At 37.6% G+C, this 16176-nt stretch overlaps 1 protein-coding gene across 1 annotated transcript in view; it reads left to right on the top strand.

Annotated features, from left to right (window-relative positions):
* Nucleotides 1-447: 447 nt before the first annotated feature.
* The window catches only part of dsf (nuclear receptor dissatisfaction), a 37243-nt gene continuing 21514 nt past the window's right edge, over nucleotides 448-16176 (top strand). Inside the window, exons 1-2 of the mRNA XM_017613793.1 lie at nucleotides 448-616; nucleotides 3202-3363. Of these exons, the coding sequence (XP_017469282.1) occupies nucleotides 448-616; nucleotides 3202-3363 (331 nt within the window). The remainder of the gene's footprint in view (nucleotides 617-3201; nucleotides 3364-16176) is intronic.

Below are 16176 nucleotides of genomic sequence, written 5' to 3'. Positions count from 1 at the left end.
GATCTCTCTATTAAATATAAAGTACAACGCTACGTGCCTTGTCCAATGACTGAGATTAACTGTGAAATTGCGGCACACCTCGAGCGGTGATGGCCAGCGGCTGCTCCGGTTGGTGAGCGATGAGGGAGAGGTGCGAAAAATTAAGTGCGAAAAAGGGTTTGCTTTGTATACGCAAGTCTCGGTTACTGCGGGTAGCCGACGTTAGACAAAAGGGTGGAGAGTCACGTCGACAATTTCTAAATCAACAACTGTTTAAAAGTCGTCGTGCATTTGTTTGCCTAACTTGCGTAGTCTTCACCTCTGAAGTGGTGGTGTTGATGAATATTTATGTGCCAGTGTTTGTGTGTGTGGCAGTCAAAAGGACAATAGACTGGTTATGTGTATTTTTCATTTGCGAAGCTCTCGTCGATGAATGGGGCGAGAGACCCTTTGATATAAGTAAACTTAATGTCAGTTAAGCCTAGTCTAAATCACTTATTTGATATTTTTCTACGTGCTTTATGCCTCAGTTTTAATGTAGCTTATTTATTTTCAGGGGATCGCCTGCTAGACATACCTTGTAAAGTGTGCGGCGATCGAAGTTCCGGCAAACATTACGGCATCTACAGTTGTGATGGTAAGTGAATACGATTTCATGGCTCTTTTTAGGTAGTAAAATTTTTTTAAATCAAAAATGTACTTAGGCCACACTTTAAAGTAAAGCAAAAAAAAACACATTTCAATTAAAACCGAATTTAACTAGTACGGCATTTCGGCATAGTTGTTATAGGGTTACATATTTTCTGAACTTAGTTCCTACATTCGACAATTAAAATAGTTCTACTGGAATAACCCAAATGCTTCATTAGAAAAGTTTTTGGCGGCCTTTAAAAATACATGCCCGTATTTTTACGTGTTTTTGTAGCCCATTCAATTTTAGTAGATTAAAGTGCCAATTTGAAATAGATAGGACGTATCGTTAACTTTTGAAAATTTTTTCTTAAAAAGTGTTCTCAGTGAGCTGAAATTAGTTTTACTTTCAACTTTATTTTGACCATACACATATCCTATTATATTTCACATTGAATCGTAAATTTTTATTTCTATATCCTTTTCCTATTTTACTATCTAGCTGATCTCTATATAAATGACTTTCCCTGTTTCATGCTCTTTCCTAGTGATTACAACAAATACATACATGACCGTTATTACATTTTATTGCTTTTAACTTAGTTCTAAGTAGTGTTGCGCAGTATCGATACCAAAAGTAAGTACTCAGAACTTGATTCCCAAACGGATCGACGGAACCCGATTTTTAAAAGTATTGATACTCAGTACTCCAAAGTACTCAGTACTCACAAAAGAACTCGAAAGTACTCAGAACTTAAAAGAACTCAAAAGCACTCAGTACTCACAAAAGAGCTCAAAACTACTCAGAACTTAAAAGGACTCGAAAGTACTCAGTACTTAAAAATACTCTGTTCCAATCATCACTTTGATGCATGCACTCAGGATCGATTCAAAGTACTCAGTATTAAGTGACGAATAGATACTTAAAAGTACTGAGTTTTATTTATATTTACCGGTATTCATAAATGATTGTACTCAATTTGAAGTTCCAATAGCTTTCAAGTACAATACTTGTACCCAGTAAAGTTAGCGATTCATTTGGCGTAATTTTGGATTAATATTTTAATTTGAAGAAAGTGCTGAGATTTCTACACTAAGCATTGAAATGTTACCAACACGTGTACATATAAGTATCTAAAGGAAGTACTCATTACTCTCGAAAATACCCGATTCTTATAAGTATCGATACTAAAGAACTCGATCCTCAAAAGTACTCGATCCTTGCCAACACTAGTTCTAAGTATTGCGAATTCACTGATAAAGCTATCCTCGAATCGGAAGGACTTTTTCTTCCTGACTTACCTATTTTTAATAAAATATAGCTGAGGAAGGACTATAAAAAACGTGGCCACTAATGGGTTAAAATATGGTCATCAATACGTTAAGTCAAAGTCGTAAATGGGTTAAATTATCCATAATTTGCATAATAATAGAATCAATTTAACGTAACATAAGACATTACAAAAACCTGGGCCACCAATGGGTTAATGCATGATTCCATAATGGGTTAAGACGTCAAAAATTTACTCTTATACCGTAGTTCAAGCGAGTCTAATGGAAAGAAAATGATTTCAGAATTTTGAGCACCCGCTTATATGGGGCGGACCCAGTGTGGCTACGGTGTACGGTGAATTCTTTTTTCTGATAATATTCAAAGTGCATATGTGTCATTCCCTGTTAAAGATGTGCCTCTTGCTAAATGACTACATTTCACAAATCTGTGGAAAAATATAAAAAAAATTGAAAAACCCATAAAGCGGGGCCGAGCCGAGCGAAGCCACTCCGAGCTTTCAAATTAATGCAGCTATATGAAAGTGCTGATACATCAAGCTTTTCCAGAAGCATTTTGGAGCTGAAAGCAAAGCATTTTTTTGTTTTCAAAATTTCTTTTTGATTTTTCAGCGTCATGACTCTGATGCGAACAAAAAAAAAATCAAACTGATTAAATGAAAATCTATTTTTCGAGGAAAGTATTGATATAAATTGAAAAACTACGACCGATTACATGTAAAAAGCTCCGCTCCGCTACATTCGGTGTGAACACCAGCAGCTTCGCTTCGCCGCCTTGCCTCGCTCAGCGCCAGCGCTTTCTGTGTGCACGCACCCTAAGGAAATTTATACTTACACCAGTCACAAGGATCTGTCCCTCCAATCGCACTTTTAAATATTTTTAACTATTTCTATGAAGATTATATCAGCTTAATTTTTTATGAGAACTAAAGCATATAGCATATATCGTCACTAGACACGAATAAAGGCGCGCTAGTTTTTTGACGGCGAAAAAAGACGCGTAAAAAATTTTACCAAGAAACACGCTTAAGAAAAACATCGTCGAAGAAAGATGCATAAACATAGATTTATGCTTGGCAAAGATTGTCACTTCAGCATCATTCCCCAAAAACTCTTTTGGGAAAAATTTAATAAGTTTGCGCGTCTTTCTTCGCCATCAAAAATGTTACGAGTCTGAAGTCTTTTTATGCACCCACCATCCACAATGTAGTGGCCCATATCAAACTTTAGTTCCTTATTTTAATGCCACTTTCTTAAATCCTTGCCTCATTTCAACTGAAATTAACAATTCTTCTCCCACAGGTTGTTCCGGCTTCTTCAAACGCAGCATTCATCGGAATCGCATTTACACCTGCAAAGCAACTGGCGACCTAAAAGGTCGCTGCCCCGTTGACAAAACGCATCGCAATCAATGTCGTGCTTGTCGGCTGGCTAAATGCTTTCAATCGGCCATGAATAAAGATGGTGAGTACCAAGTAAATTTCTTTGTCTATTACATACTTAAATACATACATACATGTCTATTCAAGTAGTTGGAAGGAGTATAATTTTTGAAATAATACAAATCAGCAAAGAAAAATAACGAAAATTTGCAAATGAGTCGAAAAGAACGCAAGCACAGTTGCCATTATTTTGGATTTAACACTTACATTATTTATTCTGATTGCTAATTTTACGCAATTACAAGACTAAACGATATTCGACACTCCCTCTGGGATGAAATCGATTTTTTTTTTTAACTCTAGAATAGATAAATAGATACTAAAATGAGATACGGACTTTGTCCGAATAGCTCTAATGTGTCTTCGTTGTGGCTATTTCTTCCTACAGGGCGAGAGAATGATGTATGTTAGGACGAGTTTCTGTCATTTACTGTTTAATCAAATTTTGGTCTATTGTGGCCAGAACTATTTTCTGGTCGTGTTCCGATCTATTGCCGAGAATGGCTGAGTCGCAGTTGGGTTTGGGCCTGCTGCCTCTGTGGAGAAGCCTCGAAAGAGCTATTTGTTTGGAAGGGCAGGTTTTCTTAAGTATTTTGAATCGAATAGAACTTCTTGAAACGAGCCAAAAGAGTTTTTAAATTGGTATTTCAGAAATTCCCTATGTATAATGTCCTAGAGATACATGATAGATAAGATCCCTTTTTCATGAACTTCTTCAAAGGCATTATTTCAACGTAATTTTAACCCTNCGAACTTCTTGAAACGAGCCAAAAGAGTTTTAAAATGGGATTTTTGCAGTATTTCAGAAACTCCCTATGTAAAATTTCCTAGAGATACATGATAGATAAGATCGCTTTTTCATGAACTTCTTCAAAGGCATTATTTCAACGTAATTTTAACCCTTAAAATACTCAAAAACCAATTCAGATCCACACATCAACGCACTTGTCATTTCGTACAGCGCTAGCTTCAAAGCTCTTAAGCCAATATTAAATGTAGCATAAAAATACAAAAGCGATTAGAGGTTGAAGTTCGACAATTCACAATCCACAGCCCATTCACACTTACGCACTACAGTTCATTTGAAGCATAAAAAAAAAATGGGCAAAAGCCAGGCAGGCAACCAACCGGGCAGCCACTTCAAAACGACCGCTCCACCCCTCTGATCGTAAAATGAAAGGCAACAAATTCAAATGCGAGCTTTATGTACGCTGAGAGCATCGTGAGAAATCCAACACATTTTCGAAGCATTTTAAACATGCAACAATGGCAACAACAGCAGCAATAATGACAACAAATTGTAACAATACTGTGGCAATAACAATAGCAACAGCAAACGCTGGCATTGAGGAGGACCGTAAAGCAATAACAACAACTTCCGCTTGATTGCCAGCTTGGCGAACTTGGAAATAGCCAAGTTGGATGGACTGGACAACTTGGACAACTGCTCGGTGCGGAGTGCCAATGAAGGCGTGTCAATCGCTTGCTCGACGCATAATAGCGGATTACATGCATTATCCTTGCAACTCCGGGCACTAAATCGCACTAAATGTGTATTGACAATCAGAAATGATTATCCTGTCATTGTCAAATCGCTTGAATGGTTGGTATTGCCGATGCCGATGCTGCTGCTGTAATGATGCTTGAAGCCAATTGAACTGAGGGAGCGTGCGCTTGTAGGTATGTGTGAAATTTAGAGAGCATAGATGCGAGTCTTTGACATTTCGCTATGTACTTGGGTACTTTTTTTCCTGGTATTTCGCATGCCTGGGGGCTTTTGTGGCGATTTACCGGCGTCTTTTTAGCACTAAATGATGGAGCCTTTACGGCATTTGGGAGACTTTCTTGACTAAGCTGACATAAAAATGTGCGAAAATACTTGCGCTACAGCTGCGGCCAGATTTTTAAGAACGGAGCGAAGCGCATAAAGATACAATTCTTCAAAGATATTTCAATACAACTGCGATGATTTTCCTAACTAGGCTAAAAATGCTTAAGTTGATAAAAATTAAATATATTTTTTTTTTTTTTGAAATCAAAAAATATTTAGAGGTCGTTCAAAGCGCACAAAAGTTTCCATGTATTTTATATGGAGAAAAAAAAATTTCGTAGAAATGGGATAGAATTCTTGAAAATTAATATTTTTCGATGGCGAAGCTCTGGTTCTCTTCGGGAGACTTCCAATAATAATACCCAATTGCTTATTTAACCATTTTTTATAGTAACTATATTTTAGAGGTCCGCCAAAAATCCCTACAAATGCTGTGGGGGGACCAATAAGAAATCTTTAGTATAAACAATTTTTTAAATAAAAAATTGGGTATTATTATTGGAAGTCTACCGAAGAGAACCAGAGTTCTGCGATCGAAAAATAATAACTTTCAAGAATTCTATACCATTTCTACTAAAAGTTGTTGTTTTGGTTTCAAAATAAAAAAAAAAATATTGGTAAAAATTACCAAATTCGGTATAGAACAAACAATAAAAACGAAGGAAGCCTCAATATCTTCTAGTAGCGTGGAGTGACTGACGGCCCAGAGTAAGCACGACTTTGCATCTTTTGGAAGTAATTCATATCGGCTTCGTGATTCGTGAAGGCAACGCGATGGTTCCATCACATTGAGGATTGAAAAGAAAGGCTTTAAAGCTTTGAAACGGCGCAGCAATGGACCAAATTGAACAAATTGAATTGGCAACAATCGCAACTCAAACTGTCCTAGGTTGTCCGGTCGTCTGAAAAATCAGCAAGTCTCTCTGAAAATGTTTTGGGGAGTCATGCATTGCGACTATAAAAAAGTGCCTTTTGAAGATAGAGATCTCTAAAATATTTCATAAAGGGGAGCTTACGTCAGCAGGCGACCGACTTTTGCGTCTTGCAAACAGCATGTATTAGTATGTATTAGTAGCGCGATTCATAAGACGTCGCAAAGTGGCATTTTTCGCGAAATGGCAATGTTGCGAACAAAGTTGTATTAACGACCTATCGCAACTCCGGATTGCAAATGTAAATTATTTTTTTTTAAATGTCGCGCGTTAGAGAAATGTAAAAGTTTTTACAATTATATTTCGAAGCGGCGTTAACTGATTTACTTTTTCTTGAAGTATTTGAAGACAATAATAAAAACATGTGTTTCGCGACTTTGACTTTGCAATGACTGCCAGCTCAAATACTAAGGCAATGTCGCAATTTTGTCGCTAGAAAGTTTCCATATAAAAGTAATCAGCTGTGTGGCAAATTTTGCAACAAATGCGACATTTGCAACAACTTTGCAACGTTTCGTGAATTCCGCTAGTATGTATGAATTTACTCCTACTGTCTTGACTCGCCATTTTCTGCGTATTTGCTCTTCTTGCCATGAACTTTTGTATGTATGTATGCCTAAAAAATAGTATACAGTTTAAGAAGGAAAAAAAAAANCACAATTTTGTCGCTAGAAAGTTTCCATATAAAAGTAATCAGCTGTGTGGCAAATTTTGCGACAAATGCGACATTTGCAACAACTTTGCGACGTTTCGTGAATTCCGCTAGTATGTATGAATTTACTCCTGCTGTCTTGACTCGCCATTTTCTGCGTATTTGCTCTTCTTGCCATGAACTTTTGTATGTATGTATGCCTGAAAAATAGTATACAGTTTAAGAAGGAAAAAAAACATAGCGCAAAAAAGTATGCTAGGTAAACAAACACCATCTCTCTAATACCGGGGAGAAACAATAACAAAAGACAACCAACAACTCTGTAAATTCGTATCGCTTACAAAACAATAGCTGTGGCAACTGGCAAAAGCCCAAAACAAAACAACATCTAACACGTACTACTTAGACGCGCATCCCATACGTTTTGCTGTATGCACAANGCAACCAACAACTGGAAATTCCTATTGCGTACAAAACAATAGCTGTGGCAACTGGCAAAAGCCCAAAACAAAACAACATCTAACACGTACTACTTAGACGCGCATCCCATACGTTTTGCTGTATGCACAACATATGTACACACATACATACATACATATGTACTTAGTTGCCTTTTTGCCACCGCTTTGTGTTGCCATTTTATTTTCTTATGTTTTGTGTTTTGTTACTTTTTGGCACTTCTAAACTCTGGTGGTACACACTCTGAAATTGTTGTTATTTTCTGGTTGTTGCGGCATTAATAAACACATACTCATCATCCGCACTTTTTTCAAGGCACATTTGAGGATACATACTTACAAACATATGTATGTATATGCATAAATACATGCTCTATGTCTCGCAAAATTTATTTATTTACATATGTACTTACTTTTGTTGGCGAATAGTTTTAAGGAAATCCCACACCTTAGGCCGTTTTTGTGGCGCAAGTAGCATAAAGGCAAAAGCAACAAAATAGCTGGCGGTAAGGAACAAAGTGGAGGAGAGTTCTAATTTTTGCGAGCAATTGTCGCACAACTATTTTTTAAATTTTGAATTTTTTGGTGACCGCTGTGGCTGAGTGGTTAGACCACTACCATTTTTTTCCGTTCGAAGGCGGCGTAAAACTGTAAGCTCGAAAATATTATTTTTTGGTTATTTTATTTCAATTGTGAAGTAATTAATCTGTGTTGTTAGTCCTTCCATCGTTGAGATAATAAAATAAATGGAGAAAGGCCTATATCTTCGAATCAGACGAAAATTTTACCATTCCCATGGCAGCCAATTCTACGTACTGGAATTACTCGAGTTTTTCTCGATCAAGGGCTGTTTTTTCGGTGACATAACCCCATTTATATCGGCGAACACATTGGGCATTGAGCCCAATTCCCGACCTGACAACTACTTCTGTTGCGTCTGCCAGAGACGACTTCATCCGAACTCCACTTCGACTGGGTGCCGCATCTATGACACTTCTCTCACCCTCCAAATCGTGACCAGCCCGCCAAGGTACACGAAACTCCTACAGTTGAGTTGCAACGGCCTCCAGAGCAAGATCGAAGAGATAACCGTCTTTGTGGGTTGGCATGGCATATTGATAGCTGCGATCCGAGAAACGAAGTTGCACAGTAAAGACGGCCAGCGGGATAATGGTGGACGACTAGCGTTCATCCTACATCGCACTGTGCAGTATCGTCTAATTGGGGAAAACATCGACCGCAGGGATACCATCCTAGAATGTCAGGGCATAGCTGACCGACCAGGCGATGTCGAGTTTGAAATATTTATCATTTATACCCCTTGTTATATACGTCCCAGCGTATTTGATAGGGCTGATCATCAACTACTTTCAAAATAGGATTCTGCTATGCGACACGCAAACTGGCCTGGTAGAATACGCAGTTTCAAGCGGTGTACCTCAGGGATCGGTACTGGGACCACTCCTTCCACTGCTGGTTGGCAAGAAAACATGGAGAAGTAGACTTTATTGACGCATTGACAGTGATGATTGAAGAAAACAAAATGATGACTAACTGAGGGTATTGCCAAGTATATGCAAAGTGTGATTGACTGCATCAGAACAGGAACGTACGAACGAGCTTAGGTTCAACCCCCCTCCGCCCTTTAAATAGTGTACACCTTAGTTTTCAAATGAAAATTATTTGTCAAATGCTATATTTGATTAGACTACTATATATGTATCATGATATTTAAAATTAGTTTTTATGCATACACACTTACATTCATACATATATGCATTTACCTATGTGTTTTATACATATTTTCGCCTACGCATTTGCTGAAGAGTTTTTTTTTCATTCATACCGCATACCTGCATATGTAAGTGTGTGGGTATTAATTTCCGTTTTTTTTTTCCATTACAAAATGCATTTGCAAATGAGCGACAAAGTCCTAAAGTGCATGTTGCATGATTTATTAATGCAGCTGGAAGCCATTTTCGTGTCAACATAATATGCCTGACATATAGACTGCAATAGGACAGGGAATACCGCAACATTTCGCATGCGTACACGCAAAAAGTTAGGAACGTATGCGAAAATGTGGCTGTGGTAGCGCGAAATGTCACAACAAATGTCCTTTAGGGTACATAACCGCCTACATATTAACAAACGTACATATAACTACATATGTATACACATTTATTTACATACATACATAGTATGAATGAGAATCAGCAGCCGACCAGCAACCAGAAATTGGGCCGTTGTGCGTCGGGCCGTTGGCAATTCAACTGGTAATATGCCTGCCGTACAAATGCATGCGAATATGTTTACGCATACATTGCACATACATATATGTATACATACATACGAGCACATAGTACTAACTTATATACATACATATATACCTGCATATTTAATTTTCAACTATGTAGGACCGTTGGCGAATTGCTTCAGTTGCAGCCAGCCAGCATTTTGTTTTTGTTAACGAACGCTGCAATGCGTAGCTGCGTTGATGCGTAAATCTGCTGACAACAACAACGACAACACCAACAACAAGTCAATAGCAATAACAACTGTCGTCAATGCATTGAGGGCATTTAACAAAAAGCCGCATGCGTTGAGGCGTAAATGTTGACAGCCACACACCCACCTTTATGCATCAACCCCAGCCAAATTACGCCCGATCCAACACTTTGGTATGCAATACACCCAGAGGCGCTATAATTTAATGTGAATTTGCTGCGTATGGTACATATCTCTGTACATATGTACATGCATACATATGTGTGGTGTGAATATGTATGTAAACTTGCTCTTAATTTAAATGTGAAATGGCATTAAATCGACATTAGTGCGACAAATGAGTGCATCACATCGCCCTGCAGGCTGGTATGAGGGCATTTGTCTCACTTGCTGTTAACATGTAAGTGCTTAATGAGCTTTTAGCTTTATTGGAATGCATGTGAGCAAAATGTTGATGAGTATGTGAATATGCACCTAGCATTAGCGTGGTCCAAAAATATGTGGGAAAATCAACTTTTTGGAATTTTCCCGCTGCCACGCATCCAGAATTAAAGAATATCGAATTTCAGGAGAGCTCTATTTTTTTTTTTTTTTTGAAATCGTGCCGCCGGCGCTTTGAAGTCTTTCATATATGGTATTGGGCAAATTATATTTTTTCGTAGAATTCCTATAAAATCATTAAAAATTAATATATTTTAATCGAATACGAATATTTCCCTTCAAAAATCTGCAAAAAAGAAAAGAGTGTGCATATTTAACTATAAATATTTTTTTTAAAATATTTTCGTAACCGATCTCTTACTTGTGTACAAAAACCACATGACGCACATTATGAAAAAATAGGTAATACAATTTTTAAGTTAAATATACAACATACGTTTATTTTTTTAAGGGAAATGTTCGTATTCGATCAAAAAAAATTTATTTTAACAATTCTATAGCATTTCTAAAAAAAAAATTGGCTTTCCTTTCATGTGCATTGCATCAATATAGTGAAAGCTGGTCTTAATCACTGTATATGATAGCACCGAATCTCATTTTTACTATTTCTCCGGATTGGTTATAACGATCTCCCGAAGTTCAAAAGACGAAAACCCCATTTTTTTTTTATTATTTTAACTAGGGAAGCTTCCTTTGATGCTTCTAATTAGTACCCTTTATCTTATATCACTCCACTAGGCCTTGTTTACCCACCCGTCTTGATCATAATCTTATATGTATGTATGTACATATATGTATTAAAATAGGTTTTGCATGTAGATATATACATACATACATATGTATGTGAATGTTTCTCTGCTGCTGTGTATTTTAAAACATACACATTTCCGTTCTCATCAACCCTTCACTCTGTATGTACATACAACCATACGGAGTGGAACGCCCCGGCGTATGAGTGATTTTAAATCCGCTTTTAATGTTGACAATGTCACTTTTGTCACTTCTCGGCTGCAGGTAAATGAATGGCCGACTGACATTCTAGCCGTGTAGCATTGTGAGTGTATTTAATGCAGATGAGTTTTTGTTTTTATTATTGTTCTTGTTGGTATAGTTGGCATTTGCTTAACGGGTAGAGGCTGGAAATGCCTGCATACATATGTACATATGTACATGCACACATCTATGTACATATATGTACGTGTATACATATGTATATGTACCTACGCAGATACTAAGGTCGGAATTTCAGACCGGAAATATTGTGCATGTAAATGCATTTGTACTTTTGGGCATATATGTACATATTTTTATATCCTGAAATAGGGCGTTATCGAGCTGCCTGCCGAGATAGGTCGATGTTTCTTTCGGCCGTCGATATAAGGGTGACCGCTTGACCTCTTTTTTTAATTTCAAATAAAAACCCTTAAAATAGAACTGGATGTCGGAATTTTTATTTCAAAACTTGGACGCCAATATTACTCGCGTAATTCGCGTAATACTGGAAATAGTAGTAATTGAAAATTGCACCTTCCGCATAGACCACCTACGGCGTAGTCGCGGCTAAAATTTGAATGAAATTATATTTAAAAAGTAAATGTCCGAGATTCTTCTTTTGGATAAAATATAGACTCCGACATCCAGTTTTGTTTTAAGTTTTTGATTTTAAATTCAAAAAAGAAGTCCAAATGAATCACCCCCATAAATTTAGCCGACAACTTTTTCCGACTGACTGACTGACTAGTGTGGGCAAATTGACATACACGCGGATTAAAAAATTTAAAATCAACTCTTGACGTGACATTGCAGTTTCGGCTTTTTGATGCATTCGCAACAAATGGAACAACAGCAATAAGGACAACAAAATTAAAGGGAAAAAAAATACAAAAACTTACTCAAGCGCCTACAAAAATTGTGGAAACAACCATTTCCACGCCGAAATCCCATACAAATTTTGCACACATACATATGTACAAACATATGTAAATACGTACACTTTTATATGTGCATACGCATACATATGTAGACACATGTGGGTGAGTTTTCCAACAGTTTTTTGTTGGGGCAAATGTGTTTGTGTTTTTTTTCTTATGGTTTGTTTTTGCTTCGTGTTTGCTGTTACCGCCATCTTTATTGTTGTTAATATCATTTGCATTTCTAACTCTCGCTCAGCAACATTTGGCTGCATATTTGCCTTTGTATGCAAAAAAAAGTGCAGTTATTTATTTATTTTCATTCCCTTATATTATTTGTATGTAGATACGTAGACAATTGTAATGCGACTAAGGATTTGTATCACCTTTGCTTTCACTTAACCATTTAACTTCTAAGAGGGAAGAATTTAGGAAATTTGGTGAAATGTACGTAATATTTCAGATGTAACTTTTACGCTTTTCAGTTTTCTTTACTTCTTAGCAATTAATATTTGAACGTATCTTTGACCTTGAGAGTTCCAAGGCAGGAAAAATGATCTTCAGTAGTCATGCAAACTTTCAAATGTAATCAACAAAGTGCCCAAAAAGCAACTCGAGAAACTCCCTAAAAAGCCCCGCAAAATGACTATATAGTAGAATCCCTAAAGGTTGCGGAAGGTGCAGAAAAGTACATGAAAGAGCCGGGAAATAAACACATCTCATTTTTTCTATTACTTCATAATATTTTTTGTAAAAGAAGACCCAATTCCAGACTTAACAATAAACAACTAAGCTGATGCAAATTATGCAAGATGACAAATTCCATAAAAATTTCGATAGCAAAATCGATTATAATATTGGTGGCAAGATCGATTAGAAAATCGATAAAAATGTCGATAACAAAATCGACAAATAATCGATAGCAAAATCGATAAAAATATCTATAACAAACCCAATAAAATATCGATAACAGAATCGATTATTGTAGAGATATGTTCCGAAAATATCGACAGCAAAATCGATAACAACAGCGATAAAAATTTCGATAACAAAATCGGTAAATATATCGATAAGTCCCGAAATCCCGAATAGTTCCCAGATTGAGACTGTGTCTCTGTCTATATTCTTTTCTCTATAATTATCTTTATTATAATCTTTCTTCCTCTATCTTCATCTTTACTTTTATCGGTATCCTCGTCCTCATCTTTTTTTATATTTATCTTTGTTCTTACTTATATGTTTATCACTTCCTTCAAACAGAAGAACTGCCCAGCCTCTCAAGAGAGCACATTTGAGAATATCCCTCTATGAATACCGCAAAATTTATAGAGATGAGGAAGAGAAAGAAACAGTCGAATACTTCTTCTGCAGTTGCCCTGCTATAGCTAACAGCAGAGCACGTTTTTAAACATATCATTTTCAGTTTAAATGAAACCATTTTCAGATAAAGCGAAACCTTTTTCAGATTCAATGAAACTTTATTCAAATTAAATGAAACTTTTTTCAAATTAAATGAAACATTCTTAAATTAAATATTAAACATTATTGAGTTCAGGAACGGGAAATCAACTTAACCTATTAAGAGCCATTTGCACCATGTCTAGCTAACACTTACCCCTAGTGTCATATCGTAATCTGCGTTATCGACGCCATGCTTATAACAGGAAGTCGATAACCCCGATTATGATGTTTAACTCGCAGAAAGTGTTAGCCAGACATGATGCAAGCGGTTCTAAGTCACAGTTTATAAAATTAATGAAGTGCTTGTCCATTCGCCGCTTACGTTTATTTGGATGATCACGTACATAAGATAGTTCGCACAAACATTTTGACTAATTAGTGCGATGCTTTCTTCACCAGGGTGGATAATAATGGATTCTTACCGAAATTTTTGCCAGCATACCCTCGTTTGTTGAAAACCATAGAAAAGGCATTTGCGGAGCTAAAATTCAACGCCCGAACAATTGAATGGTTTCGAGCCTCCCACCCCTCCCGCACCCTTTAATCTCATTCTGGCTGCGCCCATGGCTCTGATCTATATTCAATTTCATTTAATAGCTCATATACATAGTAGAATGAGAAACAAATCGGTGGTGAATATGAATATGAAAATATATACAAACTTTGGCAGTTTAAAGTCCAAACATATAAATTGGAAAAAAATCAAAGCAAATTTTTTACTGCTATAACTATTTAATTCAATATGTCTTGACCGTAAAGAAACACATTAACCTAACCTAAGTCCAATTCCATGGCTTACTTTTCTATTTGTCAAACAGCCATTTATCGCCCGAAATATGGGCTAAAATGCGATGTAAAGTACTGGCATCCTCACGGGTATTCGTGCTTCTTATGTGTATTCTTTAGAACGTTATGGCAGCAATGTCGCGACAATTAATTTTCTCTGAAACTTGCAATGTTGCACAAATTTTGTGCTAATTGCGACGACTTCGCCATACCCGTCCATTGCATATCCAAAAAAAATATTCAGTTTTCTCTGAAACGACCACCTTTCAAGAAACAACCAACACTTTCGAACGGAATTTTATTGCCCTCTTCTCTATAGAAGAATTTCCTTTATGTAAGTCCAGTTTTATCCAATTGGCCAATAAGCCTTACAAATTGTACCAAGAATACAATTAAAACCATGTGAATTCATTCGTAAAACGTAAAGAAAATATAAATTACCTCACAAATCGTTGGTCGATAAATAAAAATGATGCGCCCACAAAAGGCAAACAAAGTAACAAATGAGGCTATTCAAGTGCACCAACGAAATGTATAATATAAACCAAGAAAATATAGGCAACATAAAGAGTAACAAACAGCAAAAGGCAACGAAGAAAAGGGGACTGTTCGGAATAAATACAGCACAGTACCTACTTACAGTGAGTGAGGAGCATTATTAAATCCCGTACAATAAGCCGATAGGCTGAACTGCGCCGCGAAAAAATGGCGCACATAAAAAGTCCGAAGAATTAAAGCAGGGAAAAGAGTGCAGTAAAAAGCAAAGATATTGGGAAGAAGCAGGCGAAAGTGAATGATGATAGCAAATACCAGCGCAATGAAGTTGGGTGGAGCCTTGGCGGCAGGCTGGCTAGAGCAAATACATACATACATACATACATACATACATATGTACGTATGTACATGGATGAATGCATGTTGATAATGTCGATAGGTCGCCGCATCATCATTTACCGTCGAGCGCCAGTCAAGAAGATGGTAGCCAACGAACATACACACACACACACACACACACACACACACACACACACACACACACACACACACACACACACACACACACACACACACACACACACACACACACACACACACACACACACACACACACACACACACACACACACACACACACACACACACACACACACACACACACACACACACACACACACACACACACACACACACACACACACACACACACACACACACACACACACACACACACACACACACACACACACACACACACACACACACACACACACACACACACACACACACACACACACACACACACACACACACACACACACACACACACACACACACACACACACACACACACACACACACACACACACACACACACACACACACACACACACACACACACACACACACACACACACACACACACACACACACACACACACACACACACACACACACACACACACACACACACACACACACACACACACACACACACACACACACACACACACACACACACACACACACACACACACACACACACACACACACACACACACACACACACACACACACACACACACACACACACACACACACACACACACACACACACACACACACACACACACACACACACACACACACACACACACACACACACACACACACACACACACACACACACACACACACACACACACACACACACACACACACACACACACACACACACACACACACACACACACACACACACACGCTCATATGGAACGCCATAAATGTGTTTTTGTAAACAAGATGGCGCTGAAAAGCTGTCAGCCCCTGCTCCCCTTGGCGTCGTCTTTGGTCGTTGT

This window comes from Rhagoletis zephyria, unplaced genomic scaffold, assembly GCF_001687245.7.
Source record: "Rhagoletis zephyria isolate East Lansing unplaced genomic scaffold, Rhagoletis_zephyria_1.1 Rzeph_scaffold_00718, whole genome shotgun sequence".
Classification (NCBI taxonomy): Eukaryota; Metazoa; Arthropoda; class Insecta; order Diptera; family Tephritidae; genus Rhagoletis; species Rhagoletis zephyria.
Note: the sequence above shows the minus strand (reverse complement) of the source record. Positions and strands in the feature narration are given on the sequence as shown.